Here is a 17,800-nt window from a genome sequence, read left to right as displayed (position 1 = left end):
CACCATTGCGTGAATCAGTATCCACTGAACCTATGAACTCGGCAACTCCTGCAGTTGATTTCAATTTTAATGACATCATGTATGCCCAAAGAGATGGTGTTTACCACGGGATCCTCTCTAGGCCCAGCTCTCGCAAACACCTTTGTTGGGTTCCATGAGAAACGTGTCTTCAATCAGATGACACCCAACCTCCTACCCCTTGCATATTTCCAATATGTAGATGATATGCTTGCTATATTTAGCTGCATGTAATTATTTCCTTACATGTTTGAATGGACTCCATCCTGCGCTCAAATTCATCTTTGAAATAGAGCAATCAAATGTACTGCCCCTCCTTGTTGTACTAGTTGAGAAATCTGCCAGGGGGTTCTCTACCATGGTCTACCGCAAGCCTACCTTTACTGGTCAATGTACGTGCTGGGGTTCTTACAGTTCCATGCACCATAAGATTGGTCTTATCGGCCACCTCATAAGTAGAGCCGAGCCATTTGCTCACCATGCATGCTTGATGCTGAAATAGGGGGCATCAAAGACAACTCACCGCCACCTTCTCAAGGGCAATTGGGGATGGGCAATAAATGCTGGCCTAGCCAGCGATGCCCACATTCTGTAAATCAATAAAAAGAGGAAAGAAAAGAAACACAACTGAGTATGGTGAAATGGAAGAGAAAATAAAGAATCAGTACAGGCAGGATAAAGAGAAATGGAATAATGAGATGTGTGATGAAGTATTGCAGCTGGAAAGAAATCACACAATAAGAGCTATGCAAGGTGAAATTTTTGACAGGTAGGAAGAAAGGGATAACAACAGATAGTGGGTGCACAAAGACAAAAATGGCAAAATATAGGTTGAAAGGGATGCAGTAGCAAAAAGATGACAGAAAATATAAATGAATTGCATGATGATCCAAATTGAGGGAGTCCTCAAGATATAGAGGCAAATGAAGGACCAAATGATATCGGAGGTAAAGAATACTTTTAAACTGAAGAGTACAGGAAAAGCTGCAGGCATAGATGATGCAACAACAGAACATCTAAGATCCCTTGGAGAAACAGAATTAGAAGCAATAACAGAAATTTGTGATCAAGCGTACACCAAAGGATACATTCCAAGTTGTTACCTGAGAAACCTAAAGCAAGGGAGTGCAATCGCTTTAGAAATATAAGCTTAATGAGTCATCCTGTTAAAGTGATCCTGAAAATCACAGTTATCACCAAAAGCTAACAGATGTATGCTAAAATGTGATAATGACAGTAAGATGTGAGATTTATCTAACGCTTATATTGGGACCTAAAAGCAAGAATCAGGCTAAAAGAGGGACGGGTATGTTTCAGGTGAAGAGAGGAGTATGACAAGGCAGTGTACTGTCGCCAAAATTATTCAATCTGTACATAATACAAATATTCAGAGAATTAGATGTACTTCCAAGGGTAAAAATTGGAGGCAAGAACGTAAATTTGTGGTTCGTTGATGGCACAGAACTATTTGCAGAATCAGAAGAGGCCCTACAAAATATCATAAAGTAAAATCTAGAAGTTTAGAAAATGGATTGAGCATGAACAAGACAAAAACAATGGTAGTTAGAAGAAATACATTAGAAGAAACTAAAGTGAAGATTGAAGTGGATGGTGTCACATTGGAACAAGTAGATAAGCCTGTCTATTTAGGACAAATTATAACAGAAGATGGTAGATGCGATGTCAAAGTCAGAAGGCAGCTAGAGATAGCCAGAAGTAATTTTGTGAAGATGAAGGATATTTTAATCAACAAGAAAACTCAAGCTTGTAACAAGGAAAAAAACCTCAAAAATGCTATATTCTATCCACTTTCCTGTATGCCTCAGAAACCTGTGGAAGAAAATAGAGGCTTTTGAAATGTGGATGCTAAGATATATGACAGGAAGCAGCAGCAGCTCTTATTTATATTCTCTTTCAGGCTGTAAAGCATTTCTCACTCCATCCAAATGAGTCAGGGATCTAAAATGGTAGATGACACTCTGCTTACCTTGCCAGCTTCCTCCCTGCAGACTTTGATACAGTTCATGCTTTTCATGTAATACTCCCGATTCTTGACTTCTAGGAACTGGTAGACGCGCTCCATCAGTTGCTTGGTTGCTGTTTGGAGACAGAACTTTCAGAACTTCTATTCACTGCAAGTCAAGATTCTTGAATTATGGACATTATACACCTCCATTCTTGCCAGAAAACCTTCCACTTCTTCCTTGAACAGTGCCCTAATCAATCTCCTTCAGCTATTACACTTCTCCAACTGACTGAACTTGATCTTAACCTTTAACTATTTCTCTTAACTCTACTTACTTTGTCTAGGTTAAATGCTGCATGGGTCCCAGGTATGCCTATCTTTTTATGAGTATGTTTGTTCCAGTCCTACTCAGGTCCCCCCCAGTTCTCCTCTCCTACAACAATGCTGATAGTGCGGGTGCTGCTTCTTGATCTTGCCTTGAGAAATTTATTAATAATGCTTCCAATTCCCACTCATCCTCACCATTGCATGCTTTATCTTTAACTTCTCATTTCCCCTCCTGGACTTCTCTCTATCTCCAGAGATGGGTTACCCGCAACACCTATTATATCAACTCCCACAGCTACTTGAAATACAGGAACATAGGAATTACTAGGAGACAAAAGACATAAAGTCCATCTAGTTTGCCTTTTAACATCCAGGTTGTTGCACAATATAATGATAATGGATAAAAGCAAAATATTGCAGATGCTGGAGATATGAAATTAAAAACAGAATGTGCTGGAAAAAAAACAGCAGATCTGGCATAGAAATGGTATAGATCATGGTATAGAAACAGAGTTAACGTTTCAAGTCCAAAATGGGTCTTCTTTGGAACTGAAGAAGGGTAAGGATGAGATGGATTTTATGCTGTTGAAAAAGGGGGAATGGACACATGCAGCAAAAGAGAAGGTCAGGGGTAGGTTAGAGGGTGAGGAAGATTCAATGATAAAGATGTCATGGAACCAAAGGCAAAGGGAGTGCGAATGATAGTACTAAAGAAACAAAGGATTGGTCCAGAGTAGGTATGGATAGCAGAATAATGGTCAGCGCTGTCTGAAAGCAAAATAGTAGAACGTGTTAATAGCAGAATAAAAGTTAGTGCTGTCTGAAAGCAAAAACATGAGAGCAAAATTACAGAAAGGCACTTGAGGAAAATAAAACTCAAAATGGAGAACAGAGTTCATGGTCTGAAGTTGTTGAACTCAATGTTGAGTTGAGAAGGCTGTAAAGTGCCTAACTGGAAGATGAGGTTCTGTTCCTCCAACTTGTGTTGGGCTTCATCAGGATGAGGGACTTTGGTCACGTGGATGAATTGGAAAGGCTGGGGTTATAGTTGTAGGAGACAGGGTGATGACAGAAGGATGCTTTTGTGACTGGAAGCCAGTGTCCAGTGGCGTCCCACAGGGATCTGTGCTGGGTCCCCTATTATTCGTCATTTATATAAACAACATGGATGACTATGTGGGCGGTAGGATTAGTAAGTTTGTGGATGACACGAAGATTGGCTGGGTGGTTAACAGTGAGGTTGATTGTCTTGGGGTACAGGAAGATATAGACGGGATGGTCAAATGGGCAGATAAGTGGCCGATGGAATTTAACCCTGAAAAGTGAGGTGATACACTTTGGAAGGAGTAATTTGACAAGGAAGTATTCAATGAATGGCATGACACTAGGAACATTTGAGGAACAAAGGGACATCGGTGTGTGTGTCCATAGATCTCTGAAGGCAGGTGGTGAAATTTGAATTCAATAAAAATTAAAAGTTTAACAATGATCATGTCATAAAAATCTTGTTGTAAAAACCCCTCTGATTCACTTTAGGGAATTAAATCTGCTGTTCTTACCTGGTCTGGCCTACATATGACTCCAGGCCCACAGCAGTGCGGTTGACTCTGAAATGGCCTAACAAGTTACTCAGTTCTTAAAGGCAATTAGGGATGGGCAATAATTGCTGGCTTAGCCAGCAACGCCCTGATCCCAAGAATGAATAAAAAAAAATTCTCTAATTACACAATCCAGGTCTCCAAAACCTTCTTGGATGTAAGATAGCAACTTGCGGTAATCTGACATACTCCATTCGGTGACCATAGGGAGTGTGGTGGAGGTAGGTTCAATTGAAGCATTCAAAAGGGATTGTCATCTCAAAAAGGGAGAATGTGCAGGGTTACAGGCAAAAGGCAGGAAACAGTAGTAGGTGAGTTGCTCATTCAGAGAGCTGGTACAGACATGATGGGCCAAATGGCCTCCTTCTGCACCATAACAATTCTGTGATTCCATTCCCACTCTGAGCCCTCAGTCATTAAATTGATATAACATTTCAAATAAGCACACCACAAGCTTCATTAATCGTATCACATCTTTCTCCTAGGCAAATTTTTAAATACTGATCTGTAATTTCAATTATGCTATATCCTTATTTTCAAGTTGTAGTTATTCTACATTTGAACCAAAAGTTTTCCATTTCTTGCCTCACATTTCCTACGCCTCATCAGAGACTTGCATGTCCTTTGTCTGCAATGTCTGAATGTTTTGTTTAGGACTTAATTCAGGTTACATTGACTTGTTTGTTCAGTGATGCACATCCACCTAGCATCAAGACATCACAAGGCCCAAACGTGCAAGAGGAAGATCCATGACTCAGCCCTAAAGCAACTCACAACGAATCTGGAAAATCTTCACACATCTAGCTCAATTCCAGAACAATCGGATCAAATAGTCACCTTTATTAGACTTATGTGCTCAGACAACTGGGTTTGCACACCATCATCACCAGAACTGGTTTGACAAAAACAATGCTGAAATATGTGACCTCCTAAAACAAAAGTGAGCAGCCTTCATTGACTGGCAAAACCCAAGGTCACAAGTCAAGAAGGCAGCATTCCATCAGCTCAAGGCTGACATCGAAAGACAAATCCCAAAGATAAAGGATGTAGTGGGAGGAGAAAGCACAAGAGATCCAACATTATTATGACATGTGACGATTTTTGAAGCCACCAGAACCATCTACAGACCAAGGTCAAATGGACAAAATCCCCTTTGCTCACAGGATGGTATCTCTCTTTTTAAGGATAACAATGCCATCTGTCAATGCTGGAAAGAACATTTGAACAACTCCTCAACTGTGAATCACAGTGGCAACTGATACTTTCCAGGCTATCCCCCAGTACTCTGGTAGGATCCACAGATGAACCATGATCAAAGGGAGAGCTGCAAAAGGCCATCACACGGATGAAAAACAACAAAGACTGCAGCCCTGTTGGTATTCCAACTGAGATCTTCAAAGTTGGCAGACTTTTCTCACATCAAGACTCCATGCGCTCACCCTACAGATTTCGGATGAAAAAGAACTTCCCCGATCCCCTGACTTCAGGAATGTGACAATAGTAACTATTTTCAAGAAGGGAGATAAATCATGCTGTGGGTAGTTCTCTCGTCCACAGAAAGGGAAAATCCTGACACGCATTCTCCTGAATCACCTACTTCCTGTGACTGAGAAAATCCTCCCAGAGACACAGTGTGGCATTAGATCTTCCAGAGGAAACTCTGACATGCTCTTTGTTGCCTGAAAAGTGACAAAAAAATGTCGAGGTCTACACAAGGAACTCTTCATTGTATTCATCGATTTGACCAAAGCATTTGACTCAGTAAATTACGAGGCTCCGCAGATTGTGTTCCAAAGATCTGGACGTCCAAGAAACTTCAACACAATCCTACAATTGCCTCGTGATGATATGACTGCAACTTTCTTGAGTGGGAGAACTGAAACAGTTGCTTTCAAAATCCGGACTGGGGTCACTCCATACTATTCATAATCTACCTGACATTGGCTATTCATCTCAGCAAAGATCAACTGCCCTATGGTGTTAGTATTAAATACTGCCTAGATGAAAAACACTATAACCTTATTCACTTCCGTGCCAAAACTAAACTGATCACCATAGATATACGTGGTCTACAGTTTGCTGATAACTGCGGTGTTGCTGTCCACTTAGCATCAAATTTGCAAGCCACTCCCGATCTCTTCAATTCTACATACAAGAAACTCGGCCTGCCCTTGAATGGTGCCAGAACAAAACTCCTATCAATCAATACCTGGTCCGCCAAATATTCCACCTCCCATACACACTGAAGGAGAGGCTCTAAGGTATGTTCAGCACTTCCCATAACTTGGCAGCCATCTATCGCAAAAGGCACAACAAAGGCCTCAGCAAGTCAACTAAAGTCCTAGTGTAAAGAGCAGTTGTTGTCACCACAGTCCTGTATTGCAGTCAGACCTGGAATATGTATCAGTGCCAAAAAGAGAGCTTGAGAAATTTCATCAGTAATGCCGCCGCTGCATCCTCTGGATTCAATGAGAAGGTCGTCAAACAAATGGTATTGTTCTTCTTGAAGCCAACTGTAGAAGCATACAGGCAAAACTCCTGCAAAATCAACTTCAATGAACTGGACACTGTCCGAATAGCCAAGAAGCATTGCCTCCACCAAGTCCTGTTTTCTCAACCCAACTGGCCAACTTTCAGGGAAGGACAAAGAAAATATTTCAAAGACACACTGAAGCACTCTTAGAAGCAGGTAGGATTAATGACTGGGTGGAGATTGATATCAATTGTTCAGAATGGCAACAACATATCCATCAAGTTGCATTATGCTTTGAGTCACAACATACCAATGATAAGGCAGAGAAGAAAAGGAAGCAAATCTTGCATTCCGGATCCCACTACCTGGTAAGACTTGCTGCCCCACGTGCCCAAAGATCTCTAGGTCAAGAAGCAGCCTGTTAAATTACATGACGATCCATGGGAGAAACTTGTGACCCCGAGTAGGCATCCTCCTTGAATCGAGGGACAGCTGACGACGATTGTGCCAGTCATTTTCCCTCAGAGTTTGTCTGGCCTTTTACTATACGTCTTGTCCTCTCCCCTTTCTCTGCTCATGACCTGCCACCACTTTTCAGTTTTGAAGGAGGATCTGGCCCTGAAGCTTTTCTATTCTTACTGCAGATGCTAACTAATCCACTGCATATTTTAGCTACTGGAATGGATGGCAGTAAATCGAACACTGGCATGTCACAGGCAATAGGGAAATTAAGAGTATGCTCCGAGAAATATCAACTCAATCCAAACTAGCCCATCCACCCCAGAATTAACTCTCACTGGCACATCCACCCCAGAATTAACCTTCCTTTGCTCATCCCAATGTTTCCTCTAAGCTGATATGCAGATGTGCAGTAATCAGGAATGCGCTGTGCAGGGATAAACAAGTCGCTTACAAGCAGCAGCCCCTTTAAGATGCGTACACACATGCAGCCATCTTAAAAGGATGGCACGGCGCAAGAAAAGGGCTGTGCATAGCGAAGTGAAATTAGAGGGAACACTGGCTAATTCCCCAGAGTTAACACTCACTCACCCAACCCCAAGAAGTAACCCTCACTTGCCCAGTTCCCACACCTCTAGGCTGCTTTTAAAAATTATTTTATGGGATGGGGCATAACTGGCTAGGCCAGTACATATTGCCCATCCCTAAGCATACTTGAGAAGATGGTGGTGAGCCACCTTCTCGAACTGCTATAGTACATGTGGCGTAGGTACACCACAGTGCTGTTAAGAAGTAAGTTCCAGGATTTTGACCAAGCGACAGTGAAGGAATGATGATATAGTTCCAAAGTGTTCTATCCATTGTCCAATGTTGCACACCTTCTCTGAAGGTTGAGTTCTTCTGATGGAGCAGAGCCTGGAAGTCCTTTGCTGGAGTGAGACTGCCAACCTATAAACAGGAGACAAGGCAAATCCAGTTTGAATGTCTATATTATACAGTATCTTTAAAACAGAGCAGCACAGGCCTTGATTAAACCTAATTACAAAATAGTTGAGAAGAAGGTTGTCACATCAGATTAGGGTTATGGGATTGGGGTACTACATTACCATGGATTAAGAATTGGTTAATGGATAGAAAACAGCAAGTAGGCAAATGGGATACATAGTGAGGAAGTGGATAGCTGAGGGTTACTTCTGGGAGTTGGGTAAGTGTTAATTTTTTTTGTTCTAGTGGGCAGCATAGAAAAGCAGAATTATTTTAAATAGGTGAGTAGCTAGGAAATGTTTTACAGTATAATATGCTTTAAAATATGATATTAGAGAAGGATGTAAGAATGACAGAATCCAAGTTAATAGAGTGGAGTAAAGCTGATGTTGAGAGGGTGAGAATAAAACATGAGAAAATATAATGGACAACAATACTAGTGAACAATGATGTAGAACAACAATGGGAAACATTTAAAAATTTTTCAACAGAGTGCATGGAAAATATATTCTGCTCAAAGGAAAGCACAAACTAAACACTAGTGGGACTTATCATGAAACCCAAAATTACTTTAATCGCGCAGGTCGGGAACTCCAAGTCCCGACAAACATTGGACTTCTCGCACATGCACAGATAAAGTAGCAGGCTGCATCTTTAAGTTCCTCAGGCCCAGGACAGGTTCAACCCGCCTGTGCACAAAAAGAGAGAGAGAAAAAAATGACATGAAAACCTAGGTCAGGTGACTGGGAGCGGATCACCATGAAAGACTAGTGTCCCAGGCACGGAACAGGGAGAGGGATCAGGCAGAGGTATCAAAAAGAGAGGGGACAGTGACAGGTCCCAAAAGAAAGTCCCAGGTAGGGGACAGAAAAAAGTCTTAGTTATGGAAAAAGAAAGGAGCAGAGAAACAGGTTCCAAACAGGAAAAATGAATTAGGATCAGGATTAGGCCACTCGGCCCCTTGAGCCTGCTCTGCCATTCAGTAAGATAATGGCTGATCTGAATGTAACCTCAACCCCACATTCCTGCCAACCCCCAATACCTTTTCACCCCCTTGTTAATCAAGAATCTACCTAGCTCTGTTTTAAAAATATTCAAAAACTCTGCTTCCTCTGCTTTTTGAGGAAGGGAATTCCAAAGATTCAGCCCTCAGAGAAAAAAATTCTCCTAATCTCTGTCTTATTTTTAAACAGTGACCCCAGCTCCAGAGTCTCCCACAAAAAGAAACATCCACTCCACATCCACCCTGTCAAGACTCCTCAGGATCTTCAAGGTTTCAATTAAGTCACCTCTTACTCTTCTAAATTCCAGTGGATACAAGCCTAACCTGTCCACCTTTTCCTCATAAGGCAACCCGCCCATTCCTGGTATTAGTCTAGTAAACCTTCTCTGAACTGCTACTAATGTATTTATATCTTTCTTTAAATAAGGAGACCAGTATTGTACACAATACTCCAGTTGTGGTCTCACCAGTGCCCTGTACAACTGAAGCATAACCTCCCTACTTTTATATTCAATTCTCCTCACAATAAATGATAACATTCTATTAGCTTTCCTAATTACCTGCTGTACCTGCGGACTAACCTTTTGTGATTCATGCACCAGGGCATTCAAATCCCTCTGAATCTCAGAGCTCTGCAATCTTTCACCATTTAGATAATAAGCTTCTTTTTTATTCTTCCTGCCAAAATGAACGGTTTCACATTTGCCCACATTATACTCCATTTTCCAGATCTTTGCCCACTCACTTAATCCATCTATGTCACTTTGGAGCCTCCTCATGTGTTCTTCACAATTTACTTTCCTACCTATCTGTGTTGTCAGCAAATTTTGCAACCATTCTTACGGTCCCTTCATCCAAGTCATTTACATAAAATTGTAAAAAGTTGAGGCCCCAGCACTGATCCCTATGGCACACCACTCGTCGCATCCTCCCAACCAGAAAAAGACCCATTTATGCCAACTCTGTTTCCTGTTAGCTAGCCAACCTTCTATCCATACCAATATGTTACCCCCTACACCATGAGCTTTTGTTTCCTGCAATAACCTTTAATGTGGCACTTTATCAAATGCGTTCTGGAAAAGTACAGTACATCCACCAGCTCCCCTTTATCCATAGTACATGTGACACCTTCAAAGACCTTCAATAAATTAGACAAACATGATTTCCCTTTTACAAAACCATGTTGACTCTGTCTGATTGCCTTGAATTTTTTTAAGTGCTCTGCTATAACATCTCTAATATCAGCTTCTAATGTTTTCCCCATCACAAACGATAGGCTAACTGGCCTACAGTTTCCTGCTTTCTGTCTCTCTCCCTTTTTGAATAAAGGAGTCATATTTGCTATTTTGCAATCTAATGGAACCTTCCCCAAATTAAAACCAGCGCATCAACTGTCTCACTAGCCACTTCTTTCAAGAACTTTGGGTGAAGTCCACCCAGACCTGGGGATTTGTCAGCCCGCAGCCCCAACAATTTGCTCAATAGCACTTCCATGGTGATTGTAATTTTCCCGAGTTCCTCCATCCCTTCCATTTCCTGCTTTTCAGCTAGTTCTGGGATGTTACTTGTGTCCAATATAGTGAAGACCAAAGCAAAATACCTGTTTAATTCATCTGGCATCGTCCTTCTTTCCATTATCAATGCCCCTATAGGACCAACGTTCACTTTGTTAACTCTTATTTAAATATCTATAGAAACTTTTATTACCAGTCTTTATATCACTAGCTGGCTTTCTCTCATACTCTAATTTTTTCCTTCATGTTAATCTTTTTGTCAATCTTTGCTGTGCTTTATATTCTTTCCAATCTATTGACCTGCCACCCGTCTTTGTGTAATATGCTTTCTCTTTGGGCAGAAATTTTCACTCGACAGGCGGGTGTGCGCCCACCTCCCCCTAGAGTGAAATGACAAGCTTTAGCATCAGCCAAGTGTGCCGATGTGCAGTTGCGTGATAGTTCAGTCCGCGCCAGAGTCAGCAGCGCGCTCACCGTCAATTAAAAGGCCTGAAACAAAAACAAAAATTGCTGGAATTACTCAGCAGGTCTGACAGCATCTGTGGAGAGAAAGACAGAGTTAACGTTTTGCGTCCGTTTGACTCTTCTTCAGAACTAAAGAGAAGTAAAAATGTGGTGAAATATATACTGTTTAAGGGAGGAGTGGGACAAGTGAAGCTGGATAGAGGGCCAGTGAAAGGTGGAGGCAAAGGAGAGATTGCAAAAAATGTCATAAACAAAAGGTCAAAGGGGTGTTGATGGTGGTGATACTGGCTAAAGGAGGTGCTAATGGGGACATTAAGGGTAGAAAGCAGACTGAGCAAATGACAGTTGGCCCTAGTAGGGGTGGGGTGGAGACGGCGTGGGAAAAAAGATCAAAATAGGCTCAAAGGTGGGGATAAAACAATGAATGGAAACAAATTTAAAACATAATACTTTAAAAAATAGGTGGGAAAAAAATATGAGAAAAAAGGGGATCAAAAAAGGATTGAGGGTGGAGGAGAGAGTTCATGATCTGAAGTTTTTGAACTCAAAGTTAAGTCTGGAAGGCTGTAAAGTGTCTAATCGGATGATGAGGTGCTATTCCTCCAATGTGCGTTGAGCTTCACTGGATAATTGCAGCAGGCCAAGGACGGACATGTGGGCATGAGAGGAGGATGATGTGTTGAAATGGGAAGCAACAGGAAGGTCTGGGTCATGCTTGCAGACAGACCAAAGATGTTCCTTTGGCCTGTTAAAAGGCCTGTTAAGGCCATTAAATAATCAATTAACCTAAATTTTCCGCTGCCTGTCCAACCTAATGGTTGGCGGGCAGGCAAAAAGGTCAAGGGGCCTTCGCATTTTTTTTGGAAACTTCATCCACGGGTGGGATGTGGTTTCCAAAAGCAAATAAAAATGAAATAAAAAAGTTTTGCAATTGAATTAATAACTTGTCGCTGCTCATATGACAGAGTCACATGAGGGGACATATTTTATTATATTTTTATTTTCTTTATTTGCTTTTTTAAACAACGCTTCATCTCCCTGAGACAGCTCTGTGTCTCAGGGAGATTATGAAGCACTCACTTGTGCACATGCGCAAAGTCCTCCCCTGCCCGCACAGGCAATGCTGAGCACTGCTGCTCGCGTTTCACTCTGGGCGGGCCTTAGTTGGCCCCCTGGCGTGAAATTGTGGTCCGGTGCCGATCGCAGGCGGTGGCTGGTTTCCCGACCACCTCCGCCCACCCTTGCCGAGCCCTGTGCCCTTGCCAAGCCCGCCCGCCAAGGGCAATATTCTGCCCTTTAAGTTTGATACGGTCTTTAACTTTTTTAGTTAACAATGGATAGTGGTCCTCCCCTTGGAATTTTTCTTTCTCATTGGAATGTATATGTTCTGTGTATTCTGAAACATCCCTTTAAACATCTGCCACTAAACTTCCATTGACCTATCCCTGAATCTCATTTGCCAGTTCACTTTAGCTAGCTCCGCTTTCATGACCTCATAATTGCCCTTACTTAAATTTAAAATAGTAGTCTTGGATGCACTCGTTTCTCCCTCAAAATTAATGAAATTCAGTATTATGGTTGCTGTTACTTAGGAGTGCCTTCACTAGGAGGTTATCAATTAATCCTATTTCTTTGCTCAATACAAGGTCTAGTATAGCCTGATCTCTGTTTGGCTCCTGAGCATACTGTTCTATTCCAAAAACATTCTATGAGCTCCTCATGTAGGCTACCTTTGCACATCTGATTTTTCCGGTCTATATGTAGGTTAAAATCCCCCATGATTATTGCTGTACCTTTTTGGCAAGCTCTCATTATCTCTTCTTTTATACTTTGTCCTACTGTGCAGTCACAATTAGGGGGCTTGTACACCACTCCCACCAGTGACTTCTTGCCTTTATCATTCCTCATCTCAACCCAAACCGGTTCGACATCCTAGTTTCCTAAACTTTGGTCATCGCTTGCTAATGTGCTAATACCATCATTAATTAACAGAGCCACCATTCCATCTTTTCCTAACTTCCTGTCCTTCCTAAATGTCACATACTCTTCAATATTCAGGTCCCAATCTGTGCCATCCTGTAGCCATGTCTCTGTAATGGCTATCAGATCTTCTTTATTTATATGTCTATTTGCTCTATCAGTTCATCTGTTTTGTTTCGAATGCTACATGCATTTAGATACAGAGCCTTTAGTTTTGTCCTTTTATTATTTCTGTAGCATCTAGTCTTTTCTGATTTACTTTTAGATTTGTACTCTCTGTCCCTTCCTGTAACAGGCTGTTTATCATTTCCCATATTAATACCTGTCTCTAATGCCTTGTCTCTACTCTTTGGTTTACACCTTCCCAAATTTGATCCTTTGCCCCCACTATTCAGTTTAAAACCCTCTCTATTTGATGGAGAGTCAGTTGGTAAGAATTCAGGACTGGCATGTTCCTGCTAGGATGAAGGATAAGTATGGCAAGTTTCAGGAACCTTGGATAACGAAGGATATTGTGAGATTAGTCAAAAATAAAAGGGAAGCATTCGCAAGGGCTAGAAGGCTGGGAACAGATGAGGCCCGTGAAGAACATAAAGAAAGTAGGAAGAAACTTAAGCAAGGAGTCAGGAGGGCTAAAAGGGGTCATGAAAAGTCATTGGCAACCAGGATTAAGGAAAATCCCAAGGCCTTTTATACATATGTAAAAAGCAAGAGAGTAGCCAGGGAAAGGGTAGGCCCACTCAGGGACAGAGGTGGGAATCTGTGTTTGGAGCCAGAAGAAATGGGAGAGATACTAAATGAGTACTTCTCATCAGTATTTACTAAAGAGAAGGACTTAGCGGTCGATTTGTCTAGGGAAGTGTGTGTAGATAGCCTGGATCATGTTGAGAACAAAAAAAGGTGTTAGGTGTCTTGAAGAATATTAAGGTGGATATGTCCCCAGGGCCAGATGGGATCTATCCCAGAGTACTGAGGGAGGCAAGGGAGGAGATTGCTGGGGCCTTGACAGAAATCTTTGTATGCTCACTGGCTACGGGTGAGGTCCCAGAGGACTGGAGAATGACCAATGTTGTTCCATTGTTTAAGAAGAGTAGCAGGGATAATCCAGGAAATTACAGGCCAGTGAGCCTTTTGTCAGTGGTAGGGAAATTATTGGAGAAGATTCTTTGTGACAGGATTTACTACCATTTGGAAGCAAATGGGCATATTAGTGAGAGGCAGCATGGTTTTGTGAAGGGGAGGTTGTGTCTCACCAACTTGATCGAGTTTTTCGAGGAAGTGACAAAGAAGATCGATGATGGAAGGGCAGTGGATGTTATCTAAATGGATTTCAGTAAGGCCTTTGACAAGGTCCCTTATGGCAGACTGGTACAGAAGGTAAAGTCGCACGGGATCAGAGGTGAGCTGGCAAGATGGATACAGAATTGGCTTGGTCATAGAAGACAGAAGGTAGCAGTGGAAGGGTGCTTTTCTGAATGGAGAGCTGTGACTAGTTGTGTTCTGCAGGGATCAATGCTGGGGCCATTGCTGTTTGTAGTATATGTAAATGATTTGGAGGAAAATGTAACTGGGCTAATTAGCAAGTTTGCAGATGACACTAAGGTTGGAGGAGTTGCAGATATTGAAGAGGATTGTCAAAGGATACAACGGGATATAGATCAGTTGGAGACTTGGGCGGAGAAATGGCAGATGGAGTTTAATCTGGACAAATGCAAGGTAGTGCATTTTGGATGGTCTAATACAGGTAGGAATTATACAGTAAATGGCAGAACCCTTAAGTGCATCGATGGGCAGAGGGAACTGGATGTACAGGTCCACAGGTCACTGAAAGTGGCAACGCAGGTGGATAAGGTAGTCAGGAAGGCATATGGCATGCTTGCCTTCATCGGCAGGGGTACTGAGTATAAAAGCTGGGAAGTCATGCTGCAGCTGTATAGAACCTTGATTAGGCCACACTTGGAATACTGCGTGCAATTCTGGTCACCACATTACCAGAAGGATATGGAGGCGTTGGAGAGGGTGCAGAGGAGGTTTACCAGGATGCAAACATAAAAACAAAAAAACTGCGGATGCTGGAAATCCAAAACAAAAACAGAATTACCTGGAAAAACTCAGCAGGTCTGGCAGCATCGGCGGAGAAGAAAAGAGTTGACGTTTCGAGTCCTCATGACCCTTCGACAGAACTTGAGTTCGAGTCCAGGAAAGAGCTGAAATATAAGCTGGTTTAAGGTGTGTGTGTGGGGGGCGGAGAGATAGAGAGACAGAGAGGTGGAGGGGGTTGGTGTGGTTGTAGCGACAAACAAGCAGTGATAGAAGCAGATCATCAAAAGATGTCAACAACAATAGTACAATAGAACACATAGGTGTTAAAGTTAAAGTTGGTGATATTATCTAAACAAATGTGCTAATTAAGAATGGATGGTAGGGCACTCAAGGTATAGCTCTAGTGGGTTTTTTTTTATATAATGGAAATAGGTGGGAAAAGGAAAATCTTTATAATTTATTGGGAAAAAAAAGAAGGGGGAAACAGAAAGGGGGTGGGGATGGGGGAGGGGACTCACGACCTAAAGTTGTTGAATTCAATATTCAGTCCGGAAGGCTGTAAAGTCCCTAGTCGGAAGATGAGGTGTTGTTCCTCCAGTTTGCGTTGGGCTTCACTGGAACAATGCAGCAAGCCAAGGACAGACATGTGGGCAAGAGAGCAGGGTGGAGTGTTAAAATGGCAAGCGACAGGGAGGTTTGGGTCATTCTTGCGGACAGACCGCAGGTGTTCTGCAAAGCGGTCGCCCAGTTTACGTTTGGTCTCTCCAATGTAGAGGAGACCACTACATTGGAGAGACCAAACGTAAACTGGGCGACCGCTTTGCAGAACACCTGCGGTCTGTCCGCAAGAATGACCCAAACCTCCCTGTCGCTTGCCATTTTAACACTCCACCCTGCTCTCTTGCCCACATGTCTGTCCTTGGCTTGCTGCATTGTTCCAGTGAAGCCCAACGCAAACTGGAGGAACAACACCTCATCTTCCGACTAGGGACTTTACAGCCTTCCGGACTGAATATTGAATTCAACAACTTTAGGTCGTGAGTCCCCTCCCCCATCCCCACCCCCTTTCTGTTTCCCCCTTCTTTTTTTTCCCAATAAATTATAAAGATTTTCCTTTTCCCACCTATTTCCATTATATAAAAAAAAACCCACTAGAGCTATACCTTGAGTGCCCTACCATCCATTCTTAATTAGCACATTCGTTTAGATAATATCACCAACTTTAACTTTAACACCTATGTGTTCTATTGTACTATTGTTGTTGACATCTTTTGATGATCTGCTTCTATCACTGCTTGTTTGTCGCTACAACCACACCAACCCCCTCCACCTCTCTGTCTCTCTATCTCTCCGCCCCCCACACACACACCTTAAACCAGCTTATATTTCAGCTCTTTCCTGGACTCGAACTCAAGTTCTGTCGAAGGGTCATGAGGACTCGAAACGTCAACTCTTTTCTTCTCCGCCGATGCTGCCAGACCTGCTGAGTTTTTCCAGGTAATTCTGTTTTTGTTACCAGGATGCAGCCTGGTCTGGAGGTTATTAGCTATGAGGAGAGGTTGGAGAAACTCGGACTGTTCTCCCTAGAGTGATGGAGATTGAGGGGCAACTTGAAAGGAGTTTACAAAATTATGAGTGGCATGGACAGAGTAGATAGTCAGAAGCTTTTTCCCAGGGTGGAAGAGTCAATTACTAGGGGACATAGATTTAAGGTGAGAGGAGAAAACTTTAGAGGAGATGTGTGGGGCAAGTTATTTTACACAGAGGGTAGTGAGTGTCTGGAATTCGCTGCCAGAGGTGGTGGAAGCAGGTACAATAATGATGTTTAAGAGGCAGCTTGACAAATACATGAATAGGATGGGAATAGAGGGATACAGACCCTGGAAGTACAAAATTGTTTTAGTTTGACAGGCAATATGATCAGCTCAGGCTTGGAGGGCTGAAGGGCCTGTTCCTGTGCTGTACTTCTCTTTGTTCTTTGTACTCCCCTAGTTAGGCAGCTCGCGAGGACACCAGCCCTAGCACCGTTCAGGTGTGGACATTCCCAACGATACAGATCCCAATTGTCGCAATACTGGTGCCAGTGCCCCACAAATTGGAACTCACTTCTCCCACACCAGTCTTTGACCATGCGCTCATTGCTCTAATCTTATTTGTCCTATGCCAATTTTCATATGGCTCAGGTAATAAGCCGGTAATAAGAAATTATTACCTTTGAAATTCTGCTTCTTAATTTGGTGCCTAGCTACCTACCTGACTGACTATGCAGAGCCTCCTTCCTCATCATGTGTAGTCGTTGATATCTACATGGATCATAACCACTGGATCCTCCCCCTCCCACTGCAAGTTCCTCTCCAGCCCTGAGCAGATGTCCTGAACCCTGGCACCAGGCAACAAAAGCCTTCTGGGCTCTCCCTCTTTGCTATAGAGAACAGTTTCAATGCCCCTCACTATACTATCTCCTACTACCACTACATTCCTTTTACTCCCCCACTTGGATGGCTTTCTGTACTACGGTGCCATGGTCAGTTTGCTCATCCACCCTGCAGCCCCCACTCTCATCCAAACAAGTTGAAAGAACCTCAAACCTGTTACACAATTGCAGAGGCTCACACTCCTGCACGCTGAGTCCCCTTACCTTCTCACTTGCAGTCACACCCTCCTGTCCTGGCCACTGAGCAAATCAGAAGACCCTATCCTAAATGGTGTGACTGCCTCCTGGTATAAAGCATACAGGTAACTTTCTCCCTCCCTGATATGTCACAGAGTCTGTAGCTCAGCCTTCAGCTCAATGACTCTGAGCTGCAGTTCCTCAAACCATAAACACTGCAGACTTGTTTGCCCTGGATCACAATGTTATCCAGGAGCTCCCACATGCTGCAGCCTTGACACATCACCATCCTGCCATTCTTAATGAGTTTTAAATAATTACATTAATCACTTATTTATATTGCTTTCTTATATATTTTA

At 42.6% G+C, this 17,800-nt stretch overlaps 1 protein-coding gene across 4 annotated transcripts in view; it reads right to left on the bottom strand.

The window, feature by feature from the left end:
• xrcc5 (X-ray repair complementing defective repair in Chinese hamster cells 5) overlaps positions 1 to 17,800 on the bottom strand; it is a 187,822-nt gene that overhangs the window by 11,086 nt on the left and 158,936 nt on the right. For 3 of the 4 annotated variants that reach the window (XR_005944593.1, XM_041201108.1, XM_041201109.1), the window contains 2 exons: positions 7,720 to 7,789; positions 2,006 to 2,115 (listed from right to left, as the gene is read on the bottom strand). Coding sequence is in view for 2 of the 4 variants with exons in the window: in XM_041201108.1 (XP_041057042.1) it covers positions 2,006 to 2,115; positions 7,720 to 7,789 (180 nt within the window). In the remaining 2 variants the exon portion in view is untranslated. Of the gene's footprint in view, positions 1 to 2,005; positions 2,151 to 7,719; positions 7,790 to 17,800 lie in introns of all 4 variants that reach the window. The other variant, XR_005944592.1, reaches the window with a different exon arrangement.

Source organism: Carcharodon carcharias, chromosome 12 (assembly GCF_017639515.1).
Source record: "Carcharodon carcharias isolate sCarCar2 chromosome 12, sCarCar2.pri, whole genome shotgun sequence".
Classification (NCBI taxonomy): domain Eukaryota; kingdom Metazoa; phylum Chordata; class Chondrichthyes; order Lamniformes; family Lamnidae; genus Carcharodon; species Carcharodon carcharias.
The sequence above is the reverse complement of the archived record's forward strand: the minus strand, read 5'-3'. Positions and strand labels throughout refer to the sequence as shown.